This window comes from Grammomys surdaster, unplaced genomic scaffold, assembly GCF_004785775.1.
Source record: "Grammomys surdaster isolate TR1022 unplaced genomic scaffold, NIH_TR_1.0 243, whole genome shotgun sequence".
NCBI lineage: Eukaryota > Metazoa > Chordata > Mammalia > Rodentia > Muridae > Grammomys > Grammomys surdaster.
Window position 1 is genome coordinate 3,557,569 of NW_021604688.1, and position 26,315 is coordinate 3,583,883.

The following is a 26,315-nucleotide window of genomic DNA, read 5'->3' on the forward strand; positions in this document are numbered from 1 at the left end:
AAGACTGCAGGAGGAGAGGCGGAAGATACGAAGAGCCAAAACAGAAATCATAGCAGATAGGTAGGAAACTAAGTATTTACTTTAAAAATAGACCACAGAAAGAATAAGCAGTGTTCAGTGAGTAGCAAGTAGTGTAGTCCTATCCTCAATTTTTAGTCAGTGATAAAAAATGACAATACCAATGTTACTAAAACATAGCCAAACTAGGAAGAGTCAGGTAGAGTTTTGGTAGGTAAAGTAAAGTATCCATCCATGAAAAATATGTGTTTTGGAATTTATGGATGCCAGTGTGCTAGAGCAGCAACTGATCAACATCTGGATGGAATACCAAACCTTTGTTGGTGACTGGTATTCTACTATAAAACACAGTAATGTGCACCAAGAAGAAATTGTGATTGTGGTTAAGGTAGCATTCATCCCATGACCAAGTACAAAATACAAGAAAATTACCCAAAACAAATATAGGTACATGGGGAGACAAGGAAACAAGAATCTGAATAACTTGGGGTTGACCTAGAGAACACAACGCATGGGGTTTGGTGTGAAGGAGTCACATATTCTCCCTACGTATCACTGCAATATGGGGTGGAGGAAGCCAGAGTATGGCTGGTCTGAATCTGAGGATCCAGTAGGAATAGGTGAGCATCATGAAATCTTTCAAGTGTTCTTATGTGGTAGCTGAAATGGCAAGATGGATCAGCTGTGTGGGTAAATAATCAAAACTTTATTGGGGCCTGGAGACAGATGTCCTCCTTTTCAAAGGGTCAGACAGAGCGTTTAAAGTGTGGGCCTAGCTGGTAGAGCAACATTCTAAGGAAGTGGGTGTGCAGAGGACAGGCATAGTTGAGCAGGGCACAGGTGTGGGTAAGCAGGGGACAGGTGCAGGTGCATGAGCAAGGGGACAGGTGCAGCATGATTATTTATTTATTCAGGGCAAATCAGACTAGATATTGATTCTGCAAAAAAGTGGGAGAATGCAAGGCCTTTCGGACAATTCCAGTGTGTGTGTGTGTGTGTGTTTGTGTGTACACAAGTGTGTGCACATGCCAGAACAGCCATTCACCTTTAAGTCAGAAATTCTCACAGCTCTAAGTTTGCAAAGTAATTGCTGGTTGACAAGTGAACCTGAGAGATCTGCATGTCTCTCTGTCTCCCCAGAACTTGGATTGTAAGCACATACCATGGTCTGGTTGTTTTGTTTTGTTTTGTTGTTTTGTTTCTGGACTTTGTAGATTGAACCCAGGTCCTTTGCTTGTGAAGCAGAAACTTTCTACTATCTGATCTATCTCCCTAACCTATTTTTGAAGCTTTTAATACTTCCTGCGTAGGCTGTTTGAATGATGAGTAAGATTTTATGTCTCTACACTAATAAGGGCTTCAATGACAGAAACTCAGCCTGTTGAAGTTGAACATGTGAGAGAGCTGTGCCATCAGAAGGTAAGATAGGAGAATTACTCAGAAGCATATTATAGTATGCAATTAAAATGAAATGTTATGAGTAAACTAATCAGATCAAGTGAACATAGCTTATAGTGTGTTCTGTTCTAAGACTGCAGTGAAGAGGTTGAAACCTACAAAAGGGGAAAGGAGTACAAATAACAGTCTGGAAATGTGCTTACTAATTAGCTTCCATTAAGATAATTTGTCACAAAGAAAGAAATGTATCAGTGTTCATGTGATATGAAAAGCAATGTAAGTAGTAAGAGATACAGAGATACAGCAGTTAAGAATCCGCATGATGGGTAATGATATTGTTGATAGAAATTTCAGTTTAAGAAGCATATTCAGACTTAATTAATACATTAATTCTGTGTGAGAGACAGAATGAGAGCAAGTGAGCAGGTGCACACTTTATAAAGTACATGTCAAGGTCAAAGGGCAATTCACAAGCATCAGATCTCTGCTTCCCGCTTGTTGTAATACAAGCTCTTGTTAAGTTCGCTGTGCTGGCACACTCTGGACCAGATGGGTCAAGCTCCTCCAGCTGCTTCTCCTGTTCTCAACAGTCACCTGGCTGGCTGAGTGTTGGGGTTCAGTGTATATCCCCACATCTAACTTGTTATATGGGTTCTAGGGATCAATTTCATGTCACCAGGCTTGTGAAAGTAGGCATTTTCCTACTCAGCCATCTCCCTAACCTATAGATTAGATTTTGACACATCTCTATAAACTCTGCATAGGGCTACCTTGTCTGGCCTTAGTGGGAGAGTTTGTGCCTAATCCTGCAGAGACTTGATGCGCCAAGGTGCGGGGGCGGGGGGGAACACGCGAGGGGAAACCCTTTCAGAGGAGAAGGGGAAGGAAATGGGGCAAGGGACACTGTGAGGGGTGCACAGGGGATAGCATTTGTCAGGTAAATAAATAGTAAATAGATGTCACCATGTCCTTTGACATAAGCCAGGTAACTGAAATAAGGGCTTTTAATTTGTGTGGCATATGACAAGCAGCAGAGAAATATACAAGTCATTACTCTAAACCTACTTTTTGTTTAACACAGAGCGATTCTTTTCTGGTGATCCTAGAGTTACATTTTTCTTACCTTTTAAAAATTGCTACTTCACTTTCCGCCTAATGTAGATATGATTACTACTCTAGACATATGTAAAGAGACAAACTCAAGGACAGTGAAGACCCTGTTGAGATTCTGGCTCAGACTTCCTGACAGTGTGACAGGAAAATAAAGACCATAAAGCTAAGAGCCCTGGTGATGAGGACTAAGGCAGAAACTCTTTCTTCAGAAATGATTTCTATAGCATTAAACTCTAAGACTCTGGTTCACAACTTTTCTAATGCTGTGACCCTTTAATACAGTTGCTCATGTTGTGGTAACCCCCCCAACTATAAGGTTACTGTCTTTCTACTTCATAACTGTAATTCTGTTACTGTTATGAATTGTGATGTAAAAATCTGTGTTTTCTGATGGTCTTAGGCCACTCCTATGAAAAGGTTGTTTGACACCACAGGGATCACAATCCAGTGGTTGAGAATTATTGCTCTAAGATACTTTCAAATGAAGGTCTTTTAAAATGTATATTTAGCAACTCAGTAGATAGTATCCTCAGTAAAATTTTACTAAAAACTTAAATGAGACATTTCTATAAGCAAAAATAGTCTCATAAACAATCAGGTATATAATTTTTTCAAGAAGTTGAGTTTATTGAATTCAGATATCTAAGCTACTTGGACTATGTATAATAACAAAATTAAGGATAGAAGGAGATATAACGTTTAAAGTGTTTTTACTGTATTTCTTCCAAACATTTTTTATTCTAGTCTTACAGAAATACATGTAAACACAAACAGGGAGGTGACAAAGGTCTCTGTGCAAATCTAGACAACAAAAAGAGAGAAACAGTACTATATAGTAAACAGGTGCACCCTCATAAGAGTCAACCCTGTTGTCTTTAGAAAGGGTTGTCTTATATCAGTTTCTATTATTGCTCTTATTGAATTTAAGGCCATAGCCCTTCAGAGAAGCTGATTCATTTACTAGAATAACCAACTCTTGTTCTTAAAAGCAGTTGCTGAAGTAACTTAAGGGTCAAAGCCTCACAGGAGAATCAATAACAATTTAACACACAATATTTTTCCAAAGCTTAATTTAATGACTGCTTAACTCAACAAGTTTTTATAGTCCTCTGAGAATATTGACTGTACACTGGATCAAAATTATTAGCTTCATTTTTCATTGAACATTCTATTTCTGTTTTTAATGCTTCTATTTCGAATTCTTAAAATGCTCTGGTTTGAGTTTGGTGATAAAGACTTAGTGAAAAATTCAGAGAAAAGACTCTCTATGCAGAGATTCTAATTCATGTAGCATGTCACATTTTTTTCTACTAAAGCAATCAAAACTCACTGATTCATGATAAATCTAATAAATTAAAAATGCATATATTTGTGTGAATATGTATTCTAATGTTTGTTGAATATGTTCACTGGAATCAGTTAAACCTATTTCAGTCTTCTAAAATCCACATTTACATCCAGATGTTGGCCAGACACACTTCCTTTTGCACTGTGTGATAATTAGTGCATAGACTCATAGTCGGTGAAGGTACCGAGAATAAGCATCTGTCAAGCACTGTGGCCTAGATGAGACACCAATATCACTCTCTCAAAGGTTAGAAGAACAATACAAAAGAGGTGGCTGAAACAGTGTATACAGTAAGGGACAGAGAATAGAAAAGAGTCTTGTGAAAGAGATCTTCTGGATATGACATGGCTGTTGAACTCAAAGCCTCAATGGGTACCAGCAAGAGATCCACACAAGATTAGGTTCATCAACATTCTATTATGGTCAGGGAAGTTATTCATTAGGCTATGCCCCTCATTGAGGACCTATAGTCACACACTTCAATGGGTGGGCACTGGTACGTTTCCATTGCTTACGTATATAATTGTTCAGTCAGCCACAGTTACATAGGTAACTTGTATTAAATCCAAGAACAACAAAAATGACATGAACATTAAACAGGAATAGATTTTGTATAGACAGGGGTAGAAAAGGAACATGAACACTAAGTTCCTCAATTATATGTATTGTGGTAACACACAAAGTAGGAATATCACTTGGAATTTCATAAAATCACCAGGAAACACATAATCCAGCAGTTTTGGGTTTCTGTCTACTTGTAGGGTTTTCTGGTGTCAGGGATCCTGAGTAAGTAGAACTAAGCTTGCTGATTGGCACAGAATCTCATACAAAATAAGCCTACGCTTTACAGTTGCCTTTTACAAATGTATTCAAAATGTCTTGATTTCCTCATTGTCTTGATACATCTTCAAGCATGAGATGCACATAAAAATACACTCATTCTGAAAATTACTCCATTTCATTGTACTGTTGTACAGAAAACATGAAGACATAAAAAAGTATATTGCTTTAATGTTTTGAATTTTTAAAACTATGGTGGCTATCTTATGTATTTAAAAGTTAAGAGGGCATATTTAGTTTAGTTTAAATTACTCTGCAGTAGCCAAACCTCCTCTTCTTCCTCTTTTCTTTTCTTTCATTTCTTTCATTTAGTCACATAGGGATGACTTTTAAAAGGAACAAAATCCTATTAACAATTTCATATTTTAAAAAGTATGTATAAAAGTGAAAGGACCATTCAAGTGTGCCTATTGAAGAATCTGCTTCTCATTTCCAAGGGGGCATCCTTATTAGGGAGGACATAGCAACAGAAAGAACATAATCGCCTATGTTACAATATGATTTTTATCTGCATCTTTAATGTAGCTACAGAGGACTATCCCGTTTCCATTTGGGCACTTCATATCAGACAAGGGGTTGTATCTCAATAAATCATAATGACCAGAGAATGGTACTATTTCCTCAGTAACAACAAATCAGATGTGTCTTATATTTCTCTCTGTTACCTTTGAAGTGCTATTTATATGATACACACTGAATAAATGAACAAATGAATAAACGGAAAATATTAAAAGTTAAGTATCATGTCTTTGTGGCATGTTTAAGCTTAGTTTGTAAAACTTACTGACTTTGTATTAATCTACCTTTTTCTACTATATATCACAGATACGTCTAGTCAATAGACATCTATATCCAAGTGAATACATATCACTGATAAAATGACAATGATATTTTGAAAGATTCAATGTCTAAGATAAATTTTAGAAAACATAATTCAATATGATTTCTTAAAAAAAATAATTACTGCAAACTACATACCATGAAAAATAAGATAAATCTTATTGAAGAATGAAATCTCTAAATCTCATTGAAAGATGAGAAGTGTCAGATACTTGCAAAAATAATATTGATATATGATACTATCTTCATTTTTTTATTAAAAGAAGAAGATAGAAGATATGTGCAGCATAGCCTAAGTTATGCTTTGTTGCAAATGGAAATTTTGTTTGTGAGCCTATCCTGCTGGAGTTGGAGCCATTTCTACAGCCCAGCCACTGAAATTTTATACCAGCTGTTAACTGGCCTTAAATCTGATGTGAACATTAGATCTTTGAGATAAGAACAGCTTTGTCCCTTATCTGCTTCCTATTATGCAGATTATAATAATTAGATAACCTACAACAGGGAAACTAGTTCATGTTCTTCCAGCAAGTCACCTGTTCTCTCTTGTACTACATTACCTGTACTATCAAAATCTGGTCACTCAGTTCTACCATTTCTCTGGTTAAATTCAACATAGATATCCTAGGAACCATATATGCATTTGAAAGACTCTGTACTTGCTGAATGAATGCAGCACAGGAAATTATTAAGACAATAAATTCATAATATATGATAACATTTTCTTATTATGTATCTAAGGAAAGCTTATTTTGTGCCAGAAATGACTTGCAAGGGTTACTAGAAAACACTATCTGTGCTAGCAGAGGTGAATTCTCCCAGAGCTCTGAAATGGGTTGATTGTGTTCTGCAGAGGGTGAGCTGAGCCCAGGCAGGAGAGGCAACATGCATAAATCAGATACCTGAAGACAGTAGAAGCAGAGCCCCAAAAGGTTCTCAATATACACTCTACAATACAGGAAGACCATCTCCACTTTGGAGAACAATATGAACATTCACAAGATGGGATTTCTTGTACAAACATTCATTTTATAGAATTTTAACTCCATGAAATTCAAAGTATAAAGCCATATGTTGAAACCTCTCTAATCTTTAAGCAGTGTCTACCCATCACACTGAAGAAGCCAGGACAGATCACAAACACTAGTGATCTAGACTTTTATTTAGCTTTTTCAGGTATGAGGAGAGAAAACAAAATGGTTAGAAAGTTTGTTAAATACTTCCAAAGCAGGAGTTGTAACAAATAGGTAAAGCATTTGCTTACCTGGTAGTGTGCAGAGCCCTAGGTTAAATCTTCAGTAACTACTGAAAGGAATAAAACTTATAGCATATGTGTAAACACACACATGTATCGTTTGGAATGTGAAAAACATAAAGTGTATATTGTCAATGTTTGTTGGACTTATGTAGATAAAACAACAGTAGAAATTCACAATATTTTGATTTCCAGTTTCTACCTCCAAGTAGTCAATGTCAGGTAAACTTATCTTCTACAAAGCACAACAGAATAGAAAGATACACAGCCTACATAGGGTTAATTTTCACCTAATGACTTTCACTTCCCATCTTAGTTTTCAAGGCTTACTAGTAGTTAAGCCAGCAGATAGGCCCATTTCCTTACATTCATAAGATAATCATTCTCACATGCAGAAGCAGCAACTGCACCTATAGTTCAAGACTTGTTAGCCTCACATCCACATCAGTAGTGACAGAAAGAAAACGAACATGGATGACATGTGACAGTTGGCTTGTCCCTGATTTTCTCTCATAGTATTCTTATTGTCTATGAAATGTTATCACATGGTTCTGTGAGCTCTTGTCTCTCAAGAGAGCCCTTATCATATAAACAAAGGGAATAAATGCTTGGGGAAGATGAAAAAGAAAGGGGGGGGATAAACACAAGCAAATGAAACCCCCTTTGACCTGACGTTATGGAAAAATAAACATAAAGACACTAAGATGGAAACAAAATAGTGTCATGATTTACATGTGGGGTTTGGATGGAATCTAGGGCTGTGTTCAATTTATAACTCACCATCTCAAAACCACTTCTTTTCATCCGCCTGCAGGACTTGAGGTAAGTACGGATACGTTTTCTGGCACGCTCTTGATACTCAGGGAATTGTCGCCTGCATGAGTCAATGATAGCCTGGATCTTTTCTTTGGGCTGCTTAGAGATTGGGACCATTCGGTCCAAGTTTTCATCTACAAACAGCCTGACAAACATCTGTTGGCAAGAGGGAGACAGAGGAGAAGGGTTTGGAGGACTGCTCTCTTCTGTTCCTAGCTTCCTTTCTTGATTATCAAGAGGACAATAACTCTTTGTTCTGGTTTATGCACTGGAGATTTTGCAAATGGAAAGCCAGAAAATTTAAGCAAACACTCTTTTTAATGATTTTCTAAATGGTTGAATTAAGTATATATCTATATATATATAGAGAGGGAGAGAGAAAAGAGAGAGAACAAGAGAAAGAAAGAGGTAGAAGAATAGGAAGAGAGGAAAGCAGACAAACAGACAGAAAAGAATGAAAAAAAATCAGAAAATAACAGTAGAACCAGGACAGCTGAGCACTCATTACATTCACCTTTAATAATAAATGGGACTGAGACAGCCACATTGCACGTGGACTCATCTCTGAGAACAAACAGTTGGCTATTTTGTCATGCACAATTAAGAAAGCAAAGGAAATCACTGATGACAGACAGGCATAACCATCAGAGGACTAAGCCGAGCCACTTCAACCTAAGCAGACATGCATACTCACACAATACAATTCCAGGCCTCAGCACCCACTTGGCTTTAAAACTCTAAACAAAACACAGCAATTCTGGTGTCTGCTTGGCAAAGAGTGTTTCATGTATTTTTTAAATCCTTCTGAAAATTAAACAAACATGGTTCTATAATATTCACACTGACTGACAAGCAACAGCATGAAAGTGAAGTGGTCAAAACATAGCCACACAATGTGGGGGGACTCACATTGAAAGCTTTCAGCCTCTCAGCTTCAACACCTTCTGTCTCGTTCACCTTCTCAGAATCCTCATGCTCGTCATGTTCATCTTCATCTTCATCTCCCCTGTTGAGTGACAGATCCTCTGCGCCTCGATCAACACTCTCATTTTTGCCGGAGTCATAGCTGGAGTAGCTGTGTGCTGGAGACTGAAAAGACAGGGTAACATTGATTGTCCCTTTTTAAGTCTCTGCCCAAACTGTCATGTTTATACTTTAGCTTTTAATCCAATGGTTTTTCAAAAATAATGGTTATTACTTGGTAACTCTAGATCGGTGGCATTTTAAATTTTTGATCCAAGTTAATTTGAAAAGATTTAGACTTTGTTTCCTCTATCACACCAATAACATTTCAAGAATATATATAGCTGTATAGAACAGTTCCATTTCTGCAGAAATGTCTTACTGAACTTAGCACTTCAAGAGTAATTACCGTTTCTACTCAGTATTTATATTAATAAAAGGAGCGGTCTGTGGTTAATTGACAAGGGAAGTATTGACTCATACTGTTGAAGGTAGATATGAATTCAGTGTGTAGCCAATCTGCCTTTATTAATTTTCTTTGAACACACTGGAAACTGAGGAATAAGGATATTTAATTAATTTACCCAGCAAAGATTATACAAATATTACTGAGAATTAGGGGTATTAATTATTTGATACTTTAAATTAGATTTATAAGCTATCTGTGAGATCATCTTAAAATAGCGTCTGACTTGCACATAATAAAAATATGTGAGACTTCTTCCTAACTGGTACATTAATTGTGTCTATACCTTAGCAGGTATTAAGGACAAGGAAAGTTTAAAGCGAGATGATTAGCTAGATGCATTGCATATTTCAATATAAATAATTGATAATCTGAAAAATTAAATATTTAAAATTCATTCTCACATATTAAGAATTGATGACCTCGGTAGAGAACTATTGGTTGATTAGAGCACACTTGTATCCATATATAAATGATATTACTGTACACCAAGTAAATTGATTTAGATTATATGTAAATGGAGATATTTAATTTTTATATATAATCACGTATTTTGTTTTAGGATCTGGTGACTAATTTGAGAGTTTGTTTAGGATAATTGGCCTGGATGAATATCTGAGTGAATGATGTGATAAAGAGCTCAATCAAACACTAAATAGCTCGACAACAGATTATATTTTATGGTCCTACTAATATCAGCAGTTATCAAAGGCTATTGAATTACTAAACAAAGATGCAGGAGGATTTAATGATGACCTTTCTATAGTTGTTTTTATTATTGACACAAAGATTTTCAGAGATATCATAAAACAAACAGAAAAATGTTTCAATACATGACAAAGAGAAGAAATTAGTGTTTATAACTAGTCTACTCGTTGGCTTTGTGCTTACAGCTGTCCAATGAGGACCTTCCATCATCCCAATGCTTCACACAAAGAAACCAATTTCATACAGCTAAATAAACTTGTATCATCAAGACAATGGAAGATGTTTGTTTAAATTCATCTCTACCTGAAGCAAAAACTAGAGAAAAGGTTTATCCCTCAATGTATATCCTCTCCTCTATCTTTTCCCCTTTCTTCCTCTCTCTCAAGGAAAAACAAAAAATACTTTTATTTTGTCTATCATATGTATTAGTATTAAAACCAAACAACAAAAAGTTCATTCAGCAATCCTCTTCTTCCAAAAGAAACTCAGCATATTATTTCCATTTTCTTCTACATTAGTCTGATTGAGAAACTCTTAGTAAGATGCTGTTACCTGTTACACAACTTCCACTTTGGTGTATTTAGATTATTAAATAATTCATTGTTACTGCATCCACTTCTTTGCTTCAACTGAATACAGAAGAGGGATGGCGTTATCGCCATTCAAAACCAACCTCATTTCCTTCCTAAGACACTGGTATTGAAGTGGTTTGCAACAAGTCTATTGTTCAACTTTTGGATGATCATATTTTTGAGTAAAATACATTTTAAGAATAAAATACATTTAAGAGAATCAATAATTACTGAACAAGTATTTAAAATAAGATGATGGCAATAGAAAAAAGTCACATTTTTTTGTTTTAATTGTCCAAATACCTATGTGAATAATTTCTTCCTTCAATAAATCTTTGACAAGCGTCTGTTTAATAATAATGAATTTTGATGTTTGTCTCAGGCATCAGTCTAAGCCTTACACTTGTGACTTAAATGAAGGCCAAGTAAAATAATTAAGTTCTCAATGTTCATAAATATCAAATGAAGTAAGGATCTGAATCCAAGTAGTTTCACTTTGAATGGATTATCTTAAGTATATCTTAACCACAAGGTATGTGCATGCGAGCGTGTGTGCATGCGTGTGTGTGTGTGTGTGTGTGCGTAATGGCTACTATTTTTAGAGTGTGAGGGGAATCAACTAATGAGGCAATGTGTTTCTCATTGCCAACTTATAAGAGAATACCTCTTAGATGTGACAGTAATCCCACAGCATCTTTTAATATATAATTATGAATCCGCTTTAAGATATTAAAGTGCACATACCCTCAGAAAATCCGAGACATGATATGTATGATGTGTTTTGTGTAGATTGGAGGAGCTTAATGGTCTACATTCAAGTGATGCATGGACTTCACATGCTGCTCTAGTATTGATATGACTCAATTGTACAGGAGAACTAGCATTAACACATTTATATATGGCCTAATTTGTACTGGAAAAATGGTTTGGCAGGTTGAAGTTCCTGTTATCAGGCCAGACAACCTGAGTTTTAGTTCCACAACCTACATTTTGGCAGAATAGAGCAAGCTTCTTCATGTTGCCTTCTAATTTCCATATGCACACTATGATGCATGCATGTATACACACATACACTCACATAGATATACATAGAAACATACACAGTGAAGATAAATAAAAAAATTAAAGTTCAAATCTATAAAAATGGCTGAATCCATAAGGATGGTCATAAAACTACTGCATAATCCCAATATGTCTGAAGGCTAATTTCATGTGTCAGGTGCTTAACAAATCGGTTGAGTATTTGATTAAGCACGATGCACATGTATATCTGCTAAGAGGCTTATGTATGAGAATAATATTTGAATTTCTGGTCTCAACAATGTAGATTTTCCTCCCCAGAGTAGGTAGGCAACATCTAATGCTTTAGCGGACACAATGGACAAACAGGGAAACAAGCATAATCCTACACACTGTCTGACAGCTTGAGTAGAGGCAAAATGAGACTTATTCCATGGGTTTAGCAACCTTTAAACTCACACTTAACACTAGAAATAGCTTTCTTAGTTGTGTGGCTTTCAGAGGAAGGAATATGGACCTTCTTGATTCCCAAAATTCTTTGACTCATGTATCTGCCTATCATTCTGCCTCTCTCTCTCTCTCTCTCTCTCTCTCTCTCTCTCTCTCTCTCTCTTTCTCTCTCTCTCCCTCTCTCCTTCTCTCCCTCCCTCTCTCCCTCCTCCCCCTCTCCTTCTCCCTTTTTCCCTCTCCCTCTTTCTTTCTCCCTCTCTCCCTCTCTCCTCCACTCTCTCCCCTTTCCCCCCCTTACCCACCTCTCTCATCTATTCCATTTCCATTTTTCTAATCTTACTGATTTTGTTTCTTTTTAGAACTCTAACAAGATGTGCTATCAACATTATTAATGGTTCAGTTATAGCTTATGCAAATTGTCAAAAGCAATAGAAAAGTCCAGGCCATTCAGGTTTTACCTGGTAGAATAGAACTAACTAAAGAGATTTCAGAGCCAGGGATCATGGAGTTGGAGAGTGGAGAGAATGCTTGGTTCTAGAATCAGAATGAGTTGCACAAGCAGCAAAAGAGATATGTAAATGAGCAATCAAGGCAATTTCACAAACACATATCCTAGTGTCTGAGACTGCCATATAGGCTCTGTGTTAGCTCTTACTTATTTCTGATCTCATAACTTTGCCTTTTTGAAGAGTCTCTATTCCAATAGATGAAACACTTGAGATCCAAACCTCCCTTTTAAAGGCATATATTTTTGTCTTATGTTTACATTAGTAGAGCTGACTTTGGAAGTAGCAGAATCCAGCAGAGCTTCATGGCCAGAAGAAATCTTTGTAACACTTGTGGATCAAGTTCGACTGTGCCTCAAATTAAGCCCTAGACCAGTGGTTCTCAATTTCAGTACTGTGATCCCTCTGAGGATTGAATGACATTTTTGCAGTGGTTGCATATCAGATATACTGCATGTCAGATATTCATATCACAATTAATTGATAATGGTAGCAAATTTAGTTATGAAGCAGCAACAAAATAATTTTATGTTTCAAGGTCACCACAATATAAAGAACTGTATTAAAGGGTCACAGCATTCAGAAGGTTTAGAACCACTGCTCTACGCTTTTCCACCATGTGACATTTCACATACCTCACCACTCAAAACCCCGTTTATACCTTATATAAATTTGAGTTTTATTGACAGAAGTGTAGCATGGAACAGAAGTCAGTTAGTGTAAGGCCAGGTTAACAGTATAGATTGGACCCATGATCATTTAAACACACAGATGGACCCTGCTAAGCAGTTAATAGCATCAGAGAAAACACGAACAACTTTTCTCCAATCTGTTAGCAGGGAAAATGATCTCTACAATAGGGGATACTAAAGGGTCAATACCTCTTTAATTTCTCCACAATGATGACTTTTGTGTGGGGGTAGGACAAAGATTATAATAAAATATAACTGAGCCATTAGCAGAGACACACTGAAGCCAAATCACTCACTTTAATGGGAGCATTAAGCTTTAAAAATGGACACTTTTTGCAGTTTGAATTATTAGCAATATTATATTACCTAATATAATAAAAGTTAGGTTCAATAAGTTTGAAAGGTTTCTCCTTAAATATATTAAGGATAATATGTTTTAGGTGGCACTGTGCAAGATTTGAAAAATGTTATAATGTGTTTGCCTGAATCAAATAATTCAGCAAATTCATCTTTTCTACATATAGTACAAAGCATGAAGTCTTAGTTGTCTGCATTACACACTTGAAGTGGGGAAGGAAGTACAGCACTAGGCACTTGAGACCAAGCCCAAGCCTCCAGACTTAAATATGTAGAGTGGCCTTAAAGCTTGATGAACTGTGTGGCCTGATAATAGCAAAACAAATCTCTGAAGGCTCAGAATTCTATTCTTGGAATATATATTCTTGCCTCTCTTTGTGGAGGATCTATCAGATATGGCAAATCAGATGAAATCCACTATATTCTGAGATCTCATATTCTGTTGATTTCAGTGTTGAAAGCATGAACTCTCACAAAACCTACTGTATATATATTAATCTTCATTTTCCTTCAGACCAGATCACGACAAATATCCCCTCTGTCTTTCTTTCTTTACAGCACCTAAGATATAGTTTCCTAATATTGTTATTTAAATTTGTTGGTACTTTCCTTCCTTTTACAGAACTATTCCATTTCATGCAATGAGGATGTAAGTGAACTGGACTGGCCTCATGGACTGATGCAGTAAAAATTACTACAGATCCCCAAATAACTCAAAAATATGACAGCCATTTGCTTCATAAAACTTCAATTTCAAAAACTATGTTACTACTTCAGAGAAAAATATAAAAAGTTTAAATGAAGGTATAAAAATCAAAATTTATTAAGAAATGCAATTCAAGAAAAGAGATGTACCTGGTTTTCTCAAAATAAAGATGTTAGTTTAAGTGGATATGGGAAGATCACAGCTTTAGGTACAGTCTGTTGTTTTGCCGTGTGTATGGCTCCAGTCAGCAAAGACTTTCTGAGCACACATTTGCACTTCGCTGTGGCAAGATACCCTGCTCTCATAGTGTCACTAGGGCTGGACTTTGAAACATGCCCATTGTGTTGTTGGTCTCTTTGCTCCCATTATAGCAAAAGCCCAGAGCAAGTAGGACGACAATGCCCTTGTGCTTGGGGTGAGATACAGTTATATCTGCATTCTCTGATACACAACCAAAGAAAAAAACTGAGAAATCAAGAAATGTCTACATAAGGAAGAATATTAGAATTAAGTGCCAGATACCTACAGTGCCATGATGTGCCATACATGACCCTGATAGAGTACTGATCATTCTGCAAATCAACAATGTGACTGCTGTAGTTTTATCTATGTGCTATGAATATCACCATGATTCAAAGCAGCCTGAGAAGAAAGGGTCTATCTGGCCTTCAGGTTAAAGTCTATCTCCAGGGATGCCAAGACAGGAGGCTTAAGATAAAAATCTAGAGACAGAAATAAAATTCAGACCATGGAGGATATCACGTACTGGCTTGCTCAGCCTACATTCTTACGCAGCACAGGGCTACCTGTCTTGGAATAACATAGTCCACAGTGGCCACTTCTACATCAATGACTAAACAACAACAACAACAAAATTCCTCAAAGACATTCCCAAGGGTTAATCAGATGGAGGCAAATCTTTAGTTAAGGTTCTGTCTTCCAGGTATGTCAAAGTGACAAAAACCTAGCTATGACAGTGGTTCCAGGAGCCATGAAAGAGAAGCTAAAAACTAGCAGGTGATCTTCCTGAGATGGATTAAAATTTATGACAGATTTGCTCATTCAGGCAAGGCTGAGGAGAATTTCATTTTAGGAAAGATTCCTGCTATTAATATGCTTTTCCTGTTATTATTAAATATATCTAACCATCATTAGGTATTAGCGTATCATTTTGAGCTGATTTCTGCAGAACAATGAAGATATACTGTCTTATAGTGATGCTATATAGAAAAATAGATGACTTATTAATAATTCTTAATGATCACCCTACAACAATTCCTAAAATTATATTAGTAATTATCAAGCTCTTTTATAATAAGATTGCTATTAAATCCTCTCTGATAATCAAAACTGTAATGAGAACTCTGTCAGTCTCACCTGTCACTTGCTAATTGCTTCTGAGGTAGCAAGCAGGCATCTGCAACTAAGAACACATTATGTGTAAACTTGCGGCTAACTTTTAACCATCTGATCATGTAGTCTGAACAATGAATAAGTGCTGAGGAAAAAGAGAGAAGGAAACTGTTTGAAAGCAGAACTGAACACAAGAAGAACTTAGAAGTAAAGGCACAGCATTGGGAGTAACGATATTGAGAGTAAGGGTATTATTATGACATGAGAGCAGGTGGAAAGAATGACATTAGAAGAAAAGAGTAGAGATGATGTTTTAGAGACAGCTTTTTTGAGGACAACTTTTGTAGAAACTTTTTGGAGAACCAAAGCACTTAGAAGTAAAGGCTAAAATCACTTTTTACTATGTCCCTTTTTCTTCCTGTAAGAGCCATGTAGTTCCTGAGTAGATAGAACAAAGGCTATTTTACTTAATCCACCACTGATTTATGATGAGGTACTGAACAGTTCTTGTCTCAAAGGGACTCAGGCAGGTCAGTTACAGCAGAAAAGTGACTTAGATTTAAGACAAGTAAATGTTTTATTATTAAACAACAATCCTAAATATTTCCTAAGTAGCTCCTAAGACCAAGTCTTAGCCCCACCAACTCTCTTCCCCCTCTGCTTCCTCAAGAAGAACTAACAAGAAAGAACAGCTGGGGATGACCCCCCAGCACAGTGGCTCTTTTCCACACAGATAAGGAGTTACATCAGAACAAAGTCATTTACACAGAATGCCTCTTACATCTTTATATCCTTGAACAATGCTCAGCATACAGTACAAGTATAGAAAATGCTAACCCAGCGAGTAATTATTTTACTTTGGACTGATACAGATAATTTAAGTTCATGTTTCAACATGTTTTAAAAGCTGTAAGTATTGATCTAAAAGTTAAGCAATTATTACATAATCACCTTGAAGTCTCAGAATCACTGAAAGTCACTCAAATATCACTGAAAGGTAAGTATCATTGGATAAAACACACAATAAAACACCCAACAAGACTGAAAAAAATTAGGTCTACCAAGCAACTAACTGTTCAATACAGTAAACACATAACCTCAATTGAGAAACACTGGTTTTCAAAGTATGTCTGTTGGACTAGCTGCAGCAGCATCATAGGAAAACTGTGAGATACACAATTGCTCAGCTCCCACCTCAGAAAATGACTGAATTACATAAGATACAGCTGAGCTCTAAAGTGTGTGTTTAAACATGACTGCTATAGGTGTCTCAGGTGAATGCCAGTTCCAGAACCATTCATCAAAGCTACTTTTCCCTTGCACAAATTATGGCTACTGGTAGAATGAGTTAATTAAAATAAGAGAAAGCACACAGAGAGAAATCCACGATAAAGGACAGTGTGTAGCACTGTTCTAGAAATATCGAAATGGGAGATGTTAGAGAATGAAATTGAAGATAGGGTAGAGGGAGCAGAGCAGATGCTCAGGCTTGTATCATGATCAAATAAATTCAATCCAGAAATGACATCAATTTTTTGAAAAATAAGAATATTTTATTATGGATGAGGTATAGATCAAAAGGAAATCATTAGTTTTGGAAGCTGTAAAGCCTTAATATTTGCATAAAAAAAGTATAAATATCTGTATTTGTTGGTAGTTCAGGTAGAAGTATTGAGGGTGAGATGTAATGGGTGCCTGCATTTTGGTTTTAAGATCCCATAGAAACACTAAGAAAAAAATCAAGTAAACAAATATGGGGTATTGTGGGAAGCTATCCTTATCACATCATTGCCATTAACAAGTCTGTGCGCATGCGCTGGAAGGTTTTCCCGCCTTTATTAATCTGACAGTTGGAACACGTCATGTGGCCTGAGGCAACAGGAGCCCATCAGAGACTGCCACGTCCCAGGCGAGCTTAGCTTTCTATATAAGGGAAGGGTTTTAGGCCCTTGGGGTCCCTCCTCGTTTGTGAAGCTTATGCTCTCCCTCTCAAGATGCATTAAAGCTTATACTGCAGAAGGATCCTGAGTATGCCGCGTCTTTCCTGCTGGCGGGAGGTTGCGCGGGACAACTGGTGCGAGAAACCCCGGACACTTGACCTTGCCATCGTCAGCACCTTGGAGGACCCCTCGATAGAGGAGGATTCAGAACTGCAGGGGTGAGTTCGGAGAGGTATGTCTATTCCTGAAATATTCGGGTTGTGCTTGGCTGTCATTTTCATGGTGCTTGTTTTGCCCTGTCTTCGCGGTGGCCATTGTTAGTAGCAAAGTAGTCTGAAGTAAATAGCCAGTGACACTGGTCTTGTCTCTTTCTCCCTCCTGTAGATAAAGGTGGGACAAAGTTCCTCTTGACTCCCGGCCGTTAGTCGGACGTAGATAAGCCGCGGGCTGGGCCGCTGTTACTTTCACTTTTGAGACGGTACTAAGGCGGACGTAGATAAGCCGCGGCCGTCATGGGTTCATCACAGTCAATAATCACTACTTTGGAGGCCGTACTCAAACAGCGGGATATTAAAATTGCTAACAGGACTTTGAGGAACTTCATAAAAGAGGTGGATCGCGTTGCCCCCTGGTTTGCCGTCTCTGGGTCTTTGGCTCTCCCCTCTTGGAATAAACTGGGAAAGGACTTAGAAAGGCACCGCGATGACAACGATTTGAGTAACGGCACAGTTGCGATCTGGAAACTTATTAAGAACTGCCTACAAGATGAAAACTGTAAGATAGCCATAAGGAAAGGACAGGCTACGCTAGAAGATGTTCAGGATAGCATGTCAGAAACCGAACGCAGTGAGAGGATGGGCGCGCGTAGGAAAAAGGTACCGAAACAAAAGGAAAAGGAACACCTTTCAGCTGAAGAAAAGAACCCTCCTAAAAAAGGAGAGATACCCCCTAATGGGAAAAGCTCGCTTTACCCCAACCTAGAGGCACTGACTATCGACAGTGCAGAGAGTTCCTCTGGGGACTCCAGTGAGGAGTCATTAGATTCTACAGAGGAGGCGGAGTTAGACGAGGAAGCAGCAGAGTACGAGGCAGAGAGATACCATCCTGATGAGCGTAGAATTAGAAAGCCTCTGAGGAAGCCCCCTAAGAAAACGGTTCCCTCGGCCCCCTCAATTCCTCCTCCCCCATACGCTCCTCACTCGGGATATTCCCTGCTCTCAGAGAAAGTCAGGAAGAAGCTCAGGACAGCTTTCCCTGTTTTTGAAACAGAAAATGGAGGGCGAGTGTACGCTCCTGTAGACTTTACTCAACTAAAAGAATTGGCCGAATCAGTTCGTAAATATGGGCCCAATGCCAATTTTACTTTGGTACAATTAGATAGACTTGCCAGCAATGCCTTAACTCCCGCAGATTGGCAAGTGATTGTTCAAGCAGCCCTTCCCAGCATGGGTCAATACATGGAATGGAAGGCGTTATGGTACGAAGCCGCACAAATACAGGCTCGCGCCAACGCTGTCGCTCTCACTCCTGAACCGAGGGAATGGACAATGGACTTGTTGACAGGTCAGGGAGCCTATGCTGCCGACCAAACCCATTACCACTGGGGAGCCTACGCTCAGGTTGCAGCTACAGCCATTAAGGCATGGAAGGCACTCTCCAAGAAAGGAGAGGGCAACACACAACTTACCAGGATAGTTCAGGGGCCTCAAGAATCTTTCTCAGACTATGTGGCTAGAATGACAGAGGCTGCGGGGCGTATTTTTGGAGATACTAGTCCGATGGAGCCTCTGATTCAACAATTAATCTTTGAGCAAGCCACACAAGAATGTCGTGCAGCCATTGCCCCACGAAAACATAAGGGGTTACAAGACTGGCTGCGGGTTTGTCGAGAGCTTGGTGGACCACTTACTAACGCCGGATTGGCGGCAGCCATTCTCCAGTCACAGAGACACCCAGTTGATAAAACTAATCTTAAGGTCTGTTATAGGTGTGGCAAGCCTGGTCATTTTAAGAGAGATTGCCCCACGGCTAACAGGAAACCAGGTGTTCCCTCGCTCTGTGACAGATGTGGCAAAGGATACCATAAGGCCAGTTCATGCCGTTCCATTAGAGACATGAAGGGCCGGCTTCTCCCTCCTTTAGATGACAAAAAAAACGGAGTGGCGGGCCCTCGGACCCAGGGCCCTCAAAGATATGGGATCCGTTGGACCAAAACCCAGGAAGTTCAGGAGAGAGAACGATCAGAGTCCTCCCAGGGCGACCATGCCGATTGGACCTGCGCGTCGCCTCCGATTTCCTATTAATCCCTCAGATGGGAGTCCAGCCAGTCCCAGTTGAACCTGTAATGTTAACCCCTGGGGCCCTGGGACTTATATTGGGCCGAGCGTCACTTACACTACAGGGCTTGATAGTCTTGCCAGGCATAGTAGACACTCAACATTCTACTGAATTGCAAGTCTTGGCCTCTAGCCCAAAAGGAGTGTTCTCCATCAGCAAGGGTGATCGTATTGCCCAATTATTGCTTATGCCAGGTATGGAAGATGAGACAGAAACAGACACAAGACAGATTGGCTCCTCAGGAAATGATTCTGCTTATCTGATGATATCATTAAATGCAAGACCCAAATTAATCCTAAAGGTACAGGGAAAAAGCTTTGAGGGAATTATGGATACCGGAGCGGACAAAAGTATTATATCCACACAATGGTGGCCCAAAACATGGCCTGTTACTGAGTCCTCCCATTCCCTACAGGGGCTAGGGTATCAATCTAGTCCTACCATCAGTTCTACTGCTTTGTATTGGGAGGCACCTGATGGTAGGAAAGGAAGATTTATTCCTTATGTGCTCCCTCTTCCTGTTAATCTTTGGGGAAGAGATATTTTACAAGGTATGGGCTTCACCCTGTCCAATGAATATCCTATAGAGTCATCCCATATCACCTCGTATTCCTCACAGGCTAAAGCAATGATGACGAGAATGGGATACGAACAAGGAAGTGGTTTGGGCAAGTTTAGGCAAGGAAGGGTCAAACTTATTTCACCCTCCAACAAACAAGATAGAAAAGGTCTGGGTTTTTCCTAGGGGCCGTTGAGGGATTCCTGCCCATACCTTGGAAAACAGAGGATCCGGTGTGGGTTCCTCAATGGCCACTATCCTCTGAAAAATTAGAGGCCATCACAGAATTAATAAAAGAACAGATGACCCTTGGCCATATTGAAGTTTCTACTTCGCCTTGGAATACACCCATTTTTGCAATCAAGAAGAAATCTGGGAAATGGCGGTTGTTACACGACCTCCGGGCAATTAATGAACAGATGAATTTGCTGGGCCAAGTGCAGAGAGGGCTCCCCGTCCTTTCTGCTCTTCCAAAAGACTGGTCTCTTCTCATAGTGGACATTAAAGACTGCTTTTTTTCCATTCCACTGTGTGTTCAAGATAGACCTCGGTTTGCCTTTACACTGCCTACTATTAATCATGCTGGCCCAGATAAACGGTTTCAATGGAAGGTTTTGCCTCAGGGAATGGCTAATAGCCCCACCATCTGCCAGACTTTTGTGCAAGCTGCTTTAGAGCCTTTACAACAACAATTTCCTGCCATTCTTATTCTTCATTATATGGATGATATTTTGATTGCTCATAAAGAGGTTCAGACTCTGAAGAGGGTTTATCCACAGTTATCATACCTGTTAGGGCGATGGGGTTTACAAATAGCTACAGAAAAGGTGCAACTGTTTAGTACGGGAGAATTTCTAGGAACATCTATCTTTCCCACTTGTATACGTCCTCAAAAGGTTGAGATCCGCAGAGATTGCCTCCGCACCCTTAATGATTTCCAAAAACTGCTGGGAGATATAAATTGGATCAGGCCACTTTTAAAGATCCCCACAGTAGAACTTAAGCCTCTGTTCGCCATTCTTGAAGGGGACCCACATATTTCTTCGCCCAGAAGTTTTACCCCTGCAGCCCGTCAGGCTTTGCAATTAGTCGAAGATGCATTACAGGATGCACAACTTCAGCGTATTGATCCCTCTTTACCTTTTGCTCTATGTATTTTAAAAACAGCGAGTCTACCGACGGCTGTTTTGTGGCAACAGGGACCCCTATTATGGATTCACCCTAATATATCCCCAAACAAAAGAATTGATTGGTATCCAGGGGCGGTTGCACAACTTGCATGTAGGGGTGTTAAGGCAGCCATTACTCATTTTGGAATTGAGCCAGCCACACTTTTTGTGCCTTATACAGCTGCCCAAATACAAATTTTAGCCGCTTCTTCTGATGATTGGGCAATATTAGTGTCTACCTTTCTAGGAAAAATTGATAATCATTATCCTAAACATCCCATATTACAATTTGCATCGAGACAGTCCCTTGTATTTCCTAGAGTTACTTCTACAGGCCCCATCAAAGGAGGGCTTGTCGTCTATACTGACGGATCTGCCACTGGCATAGGGGCATACGTGGTGGATGACAAGGTGGTATCCAAACATTATGCTATAACATCTCCTCAAGTGGTTGAATGCATGGTCGTATTAGAGGTTCTTGAGATTTTTCCAGGTCCCCTTAACATTGTTTCTGACTCTGCTTATGTGGTGAATGCAGTGAATCTCCTAGAAGTAGCGGGGGTTATTAAATCTTCTAGCCCTGTACATGACATCTTTTTGAAAATTCAACAAGCTTTGTTACAAAGGAGAGCCCCAGTGTTTATTACACATATTCGGGCTCATTCTGGACTCCCCGGACCTATGAGCAGAGGCAACGAGCTGGCAGACAGGGCCACAAGGGTGATGGCTATGGTCCTATTGTCCCCCTTAGATCTGGCAAAGAATTTTCATAATACTTTTCATGTAACGGCAGAGACTCTACGACGCCGTTTTTCTATCACCAGAAAAGAGGCAAGAGATATTGTTGTGCAATGCCAGAATTGCTGTGAATTCTTATCAGTCCCTCATGTGGGAATTAATCCCAGGGGCATACAGCCGTTACAAATTTGGCAAATGGATGTGACTCACATACCTTCTTTTGGGAAGTCACAATATCTACATGTCTCCATTGATACCTGTTCTGGAGTTCTGTCAGCTACACCATTGACGGGGGAAAAAGCTTCCCATGTAATTCAACACTGTCTTGAGGCATGGAGTGCTTGGGGCCAACCTAAGATTCTAAAAACGGATAATGGACCAGCTTATGTGTCCAAAAAGTTTTCCCAGTTTTGCAGGCAGATGGGGGTTACTCATCTGACAGGTCTACCTTATAATCCACAAGGACAAGGCATTGTCGAACGTGCACATCGTACTTTGAAGACTTATCTATTAAAACAGAAAGGGGGAATGAAAGACATTCTTCCCCCAGTTCCCAGAGTAGCCATATCTATGGCACTCTTTACTCTCAATTTTTTAAATTTAGATGATCATGGTCGCACAGCGGCTGACCGCCACTTCGCAGAACCTGATCGACCAAAGGATCTAGTGAAATGGAAAGATGTTCTGGCTAATAAATGGAAAGGACCGGATCCTATTTTGATAAGATCCAGGGGAGCTGTTTGTGTTTTCCCACAGAATGAAGAAAGCCCATTTTGGATCCCAGAGAGATTAACAAGGAAGGTCGGAGAACCGGACCAAGATGCTGCCAGCGACCAACAACCCAGTGATGCTGTGGATCCTCCATCTCTGGGTTCCTAGTATTTTGGGGGTTCAGAGATGGGCCATAATGAATACATTCCCTATTCCTATGCCAGTGATGCATAATGCTCAGGTGTTTCCATGCTTTTTTGCGACCAATAAAACGCTGTGGAAACTAACAATAGTTATGTTTTGAAGGGGAGCCTATGTTTTATGATCATTCCCTCCCCTAATAAAACCAGTCAGTATATCCAAATTTATAACCAGTCCACAGCATGGTTGCTAATCCCTTTGATCAATGGCTTCTTTGTGGCATTAACAGAAGCTGCACAGATTTATCTTCCATGGTTATGATTAATGGAGGCAAGGCTGCCAAAGGACAGTTAAAATACGATTGGAAAGGACAGACAGGGTCAAGAAGTGTTTCCTGGATGACCTCAGTCATTTCTTAGTCTCCTTTTAGGGAGTTGGCCTTTAAACCCACACCAGTATGTGTTTGGCCCCCTTTTATCTGGCTTGTTAGTAATGATAGTACTATTTGGAAAGATACCCTACGATGTATTCCTAAAATTTGTTTTTATAGACTTTGCTGGAATGCTACTGCCTTTCCTTTTGCTTTGGTAATTTGGCTACCTAGATTTGTATCTGTGCCGGTTGAGGCACCTAATAGTTTAAGCACTTTTAGAGTGAAGAGAGATTTTGGTATCTCTGCCATTATAGTTGCCATCATTGCCACAACAGCTGTGGCTGGCGCAGTTACCACCTCTGCTTTGGCCCTTTCCTCTTCAGTACAGACAGTAGACACTATTAATCATCTGTCTGCCTCGGTCACGTCAGCACTAGATGAACAGGTCTCTGCCAACTCACAAATCCTGGGAAGATTAATGCTAGTGAATCAACGCATTGACCTCGTTCAGGAACAGATTGACATGTTGTGGCAATTAGCCCAATTGGGCTGCGAACAAAAAATGGCGGGACTTTGTGTTACCTCTATTCAATATGAAAATTATACTAGAGCAGCAAATTTTTCTAAAACTTTATCTCAGTTTTTATTACAGAATTGGACTGTAGAGTTTGAAGAGACGCTTCGGAAGTTACGCTTTGCGATTATAGAAGTGAATTCTACCAGACTTGATTTGTCCCTGACCGAAGGACTGTCTACATGGATCTCTTCAATATTCTCTTATTTTAAAGAATGGTTGGGGGTGGGTCTTTTCGGAGCCTTGCTCTGCTGTGGGCTGGCGCTCGTGTTGTGGCTCCTTTGCAAGCTCAGGTCACAGTGACAACAGGATAAGGTGGTGATTGCCCAGGCACTTGTAGCACTGGACTAAGGGACTGGATAGCCATGATTAACAACCGCCCCAAAGACCTGTTAAGACAAGGCCATAATCTGTAATACCATCTCCTCCCCCTGCCAAATGGCCCTGGCACCTCTGGGAGTTTTTCTCCATTGCACAAGAGTTGGGCATTTTGGCTTCCCTAATTCTTTCTCTCTATCTGTCCCAGGAACCAAATCCAGACTCAAGAAGGGCTCGGGTTCCCATTGCACCTTGAGGACTGTGATATGGTTGTTCTCACACTCGTTAAGCTCGGGAGGGCTCGAGTTCCCATTGCACCCCGAAGTGAGTGTAGAGACACGGGCCTGCCTCACTTATTGAGGAGGAGAAAATCTAGACCTCTCTCCTTTTGATTGGTTTGTGTCTGCCCGGCCTGAACTCTTTCACTTTTCTATGGCCTCTTCTTAGGATCACTTTTAAATAAAAAAGGGGGCAGATGTGGGAAGCTATCCTTATCACATCATTGCCATTAACAAGTCTGTGCGCATGCGCTGGAAGGTTTTCCCGCCTTTATTAATCTGACAGTTGGAACACGTCATGTGGCCTGAGGCAACAGGAGCCCATCAGAGACTGCCACGTCCCAGGCGAGCTTAGCTTTCTATATAAGGGAAGGGTTTTAGGCCCTTGGGGTCCCTCCTCGTTTGTGAAGCTTATGCTCTCCCTCTCAAGATGCATTAAAGCTTATACTGCAGAAGGATCCTGAGTGTGCCGCGTCTTTCCTGCTGGCGGGAGGTTGCGCGGGACAGGGTATTATAATCACCGTATTTGAGTTTGGGGATGTTGTGTTTTTAAAAAGATAAAGAGAGACAGAATATGTTTGGTGGATGTGTAGTTAGGTTTGGGGGAAGGGGGTACGTCTGTGGGCCCATGTTGAGGCATCCCTTCCCCCTAAGGGACCAGCTACATGATGATATAGTGTAGCAGGATATTTTCCCACTGCATTTGTAATAAAGCTCGGTGATTGGGCTGTATGACAGGTAGGTGGAGTGAGGAGTGGGGAGGAGAGGAAGAGGAGAAGGAAGGGGAGGAGCGAGGAGGAGGAGGAGAGGAGAGATGTAGGAGCCATGGACAAGGACCATCCTGGGTAACAATTTATATCTTAAGGTTAGATATTGGGAAACAACTATAATTCTGTGGGCAAATTGGTAATTGAGCATTTATAAATATATAAAGTCTTTGGATAATAAATAAGCTTTAGAGTTTCATTTCTACCAGTACCATGTGGATGGTGAGTATTGTCTGGGGTTCAGCCAAGCTTTGTGGACATAGAATGGTAGATTGGCAGAACCATCTCCCATGCTGGTGTCTCCTGGGTGCCAGGGCCAGTGCTTCTGGCAGGCGATGGGGGTGTGGGGGGTGACGGTTTAAATATTTACCTGAAACAATATAGTATAGAATAGAATATATTCAGGGCATGAGGAGGAGAGTAGAGAAGGTAGTAGAGACACTGGAAGGGGAGTGGGGGAGCCATGAGCATGTGTGTGTGGTGGGGGGGTAATGTGGAGGGGGGGGAAGGAGCAGAAGAAAGAAGGTCAGAGCATTTCCCTACTTTTTTTCTCAGCCTGTTTATCCTTTGAGTAGATGAAGGCTATTGATTTGTTTGAATTAATTTTATTTCCAGCCACTTTGCTGAAATTGTTTATCAGGTTTAGGAGTTCTCTGGTGGAAGTTTTGGGTTAACTTAAGTATACTATCAAATCATCTGCAAATAGTGATATTTTGACTTCTTCTTCCTTTTCTTTTTGTATCCCTTTGACTTCCTTTTGTTGTCTAATTGCTCTGGCTAGGACTTCCAGTAGTATATTGAATAGGTAGGGAGAGAGTGGGCAGCCTTGTCTAGTCCCTGATTTTAGTGGGATTGCTTCAAATTTCTCTCCATTTAGTTTGATGTTGGCTACTGGCTTGCTGTATATTGCTTTTACTATGTTTACATTAGTCATCAGAAAAATGCAAATCAAAACAACCCTAAGACTCCACCTCACACCAGTCAGAATG

At 39.7% G+C, this 26,315-nt stretch overlaps 1 protein-coding gene across 5 annotated transcripts in view; it reads right to left on the reverse strand.

The window, feature by feature from the left end:
- Positions 1-26,315, reverse strand: part of Nol4 (nucleolar protein 4) — a 348,181-nt gene that overhangs the window by 71,961 nt on the left and 249,905 nt on the right. For 3 of the 5 annotated variants that reach the window (XM_028774809.1, XM_028774806.1, XM_028774807.1), the window contains exon 7: positions 8,538-8,717. In XM_028774809.1, coding sequence (XP_028630642.1) covers positions 8,538-8,717 — 180 coding nt within the window. Of the gene's footprint in view, positions 1-7,592; positions 7,785-8,537; positions 8,718-26,315 lie in introns of all 5 variants that reach the window. The other 2 variants (XM_028774804.1, XM_028774808.1) reach the window with 1 other exon arrangement.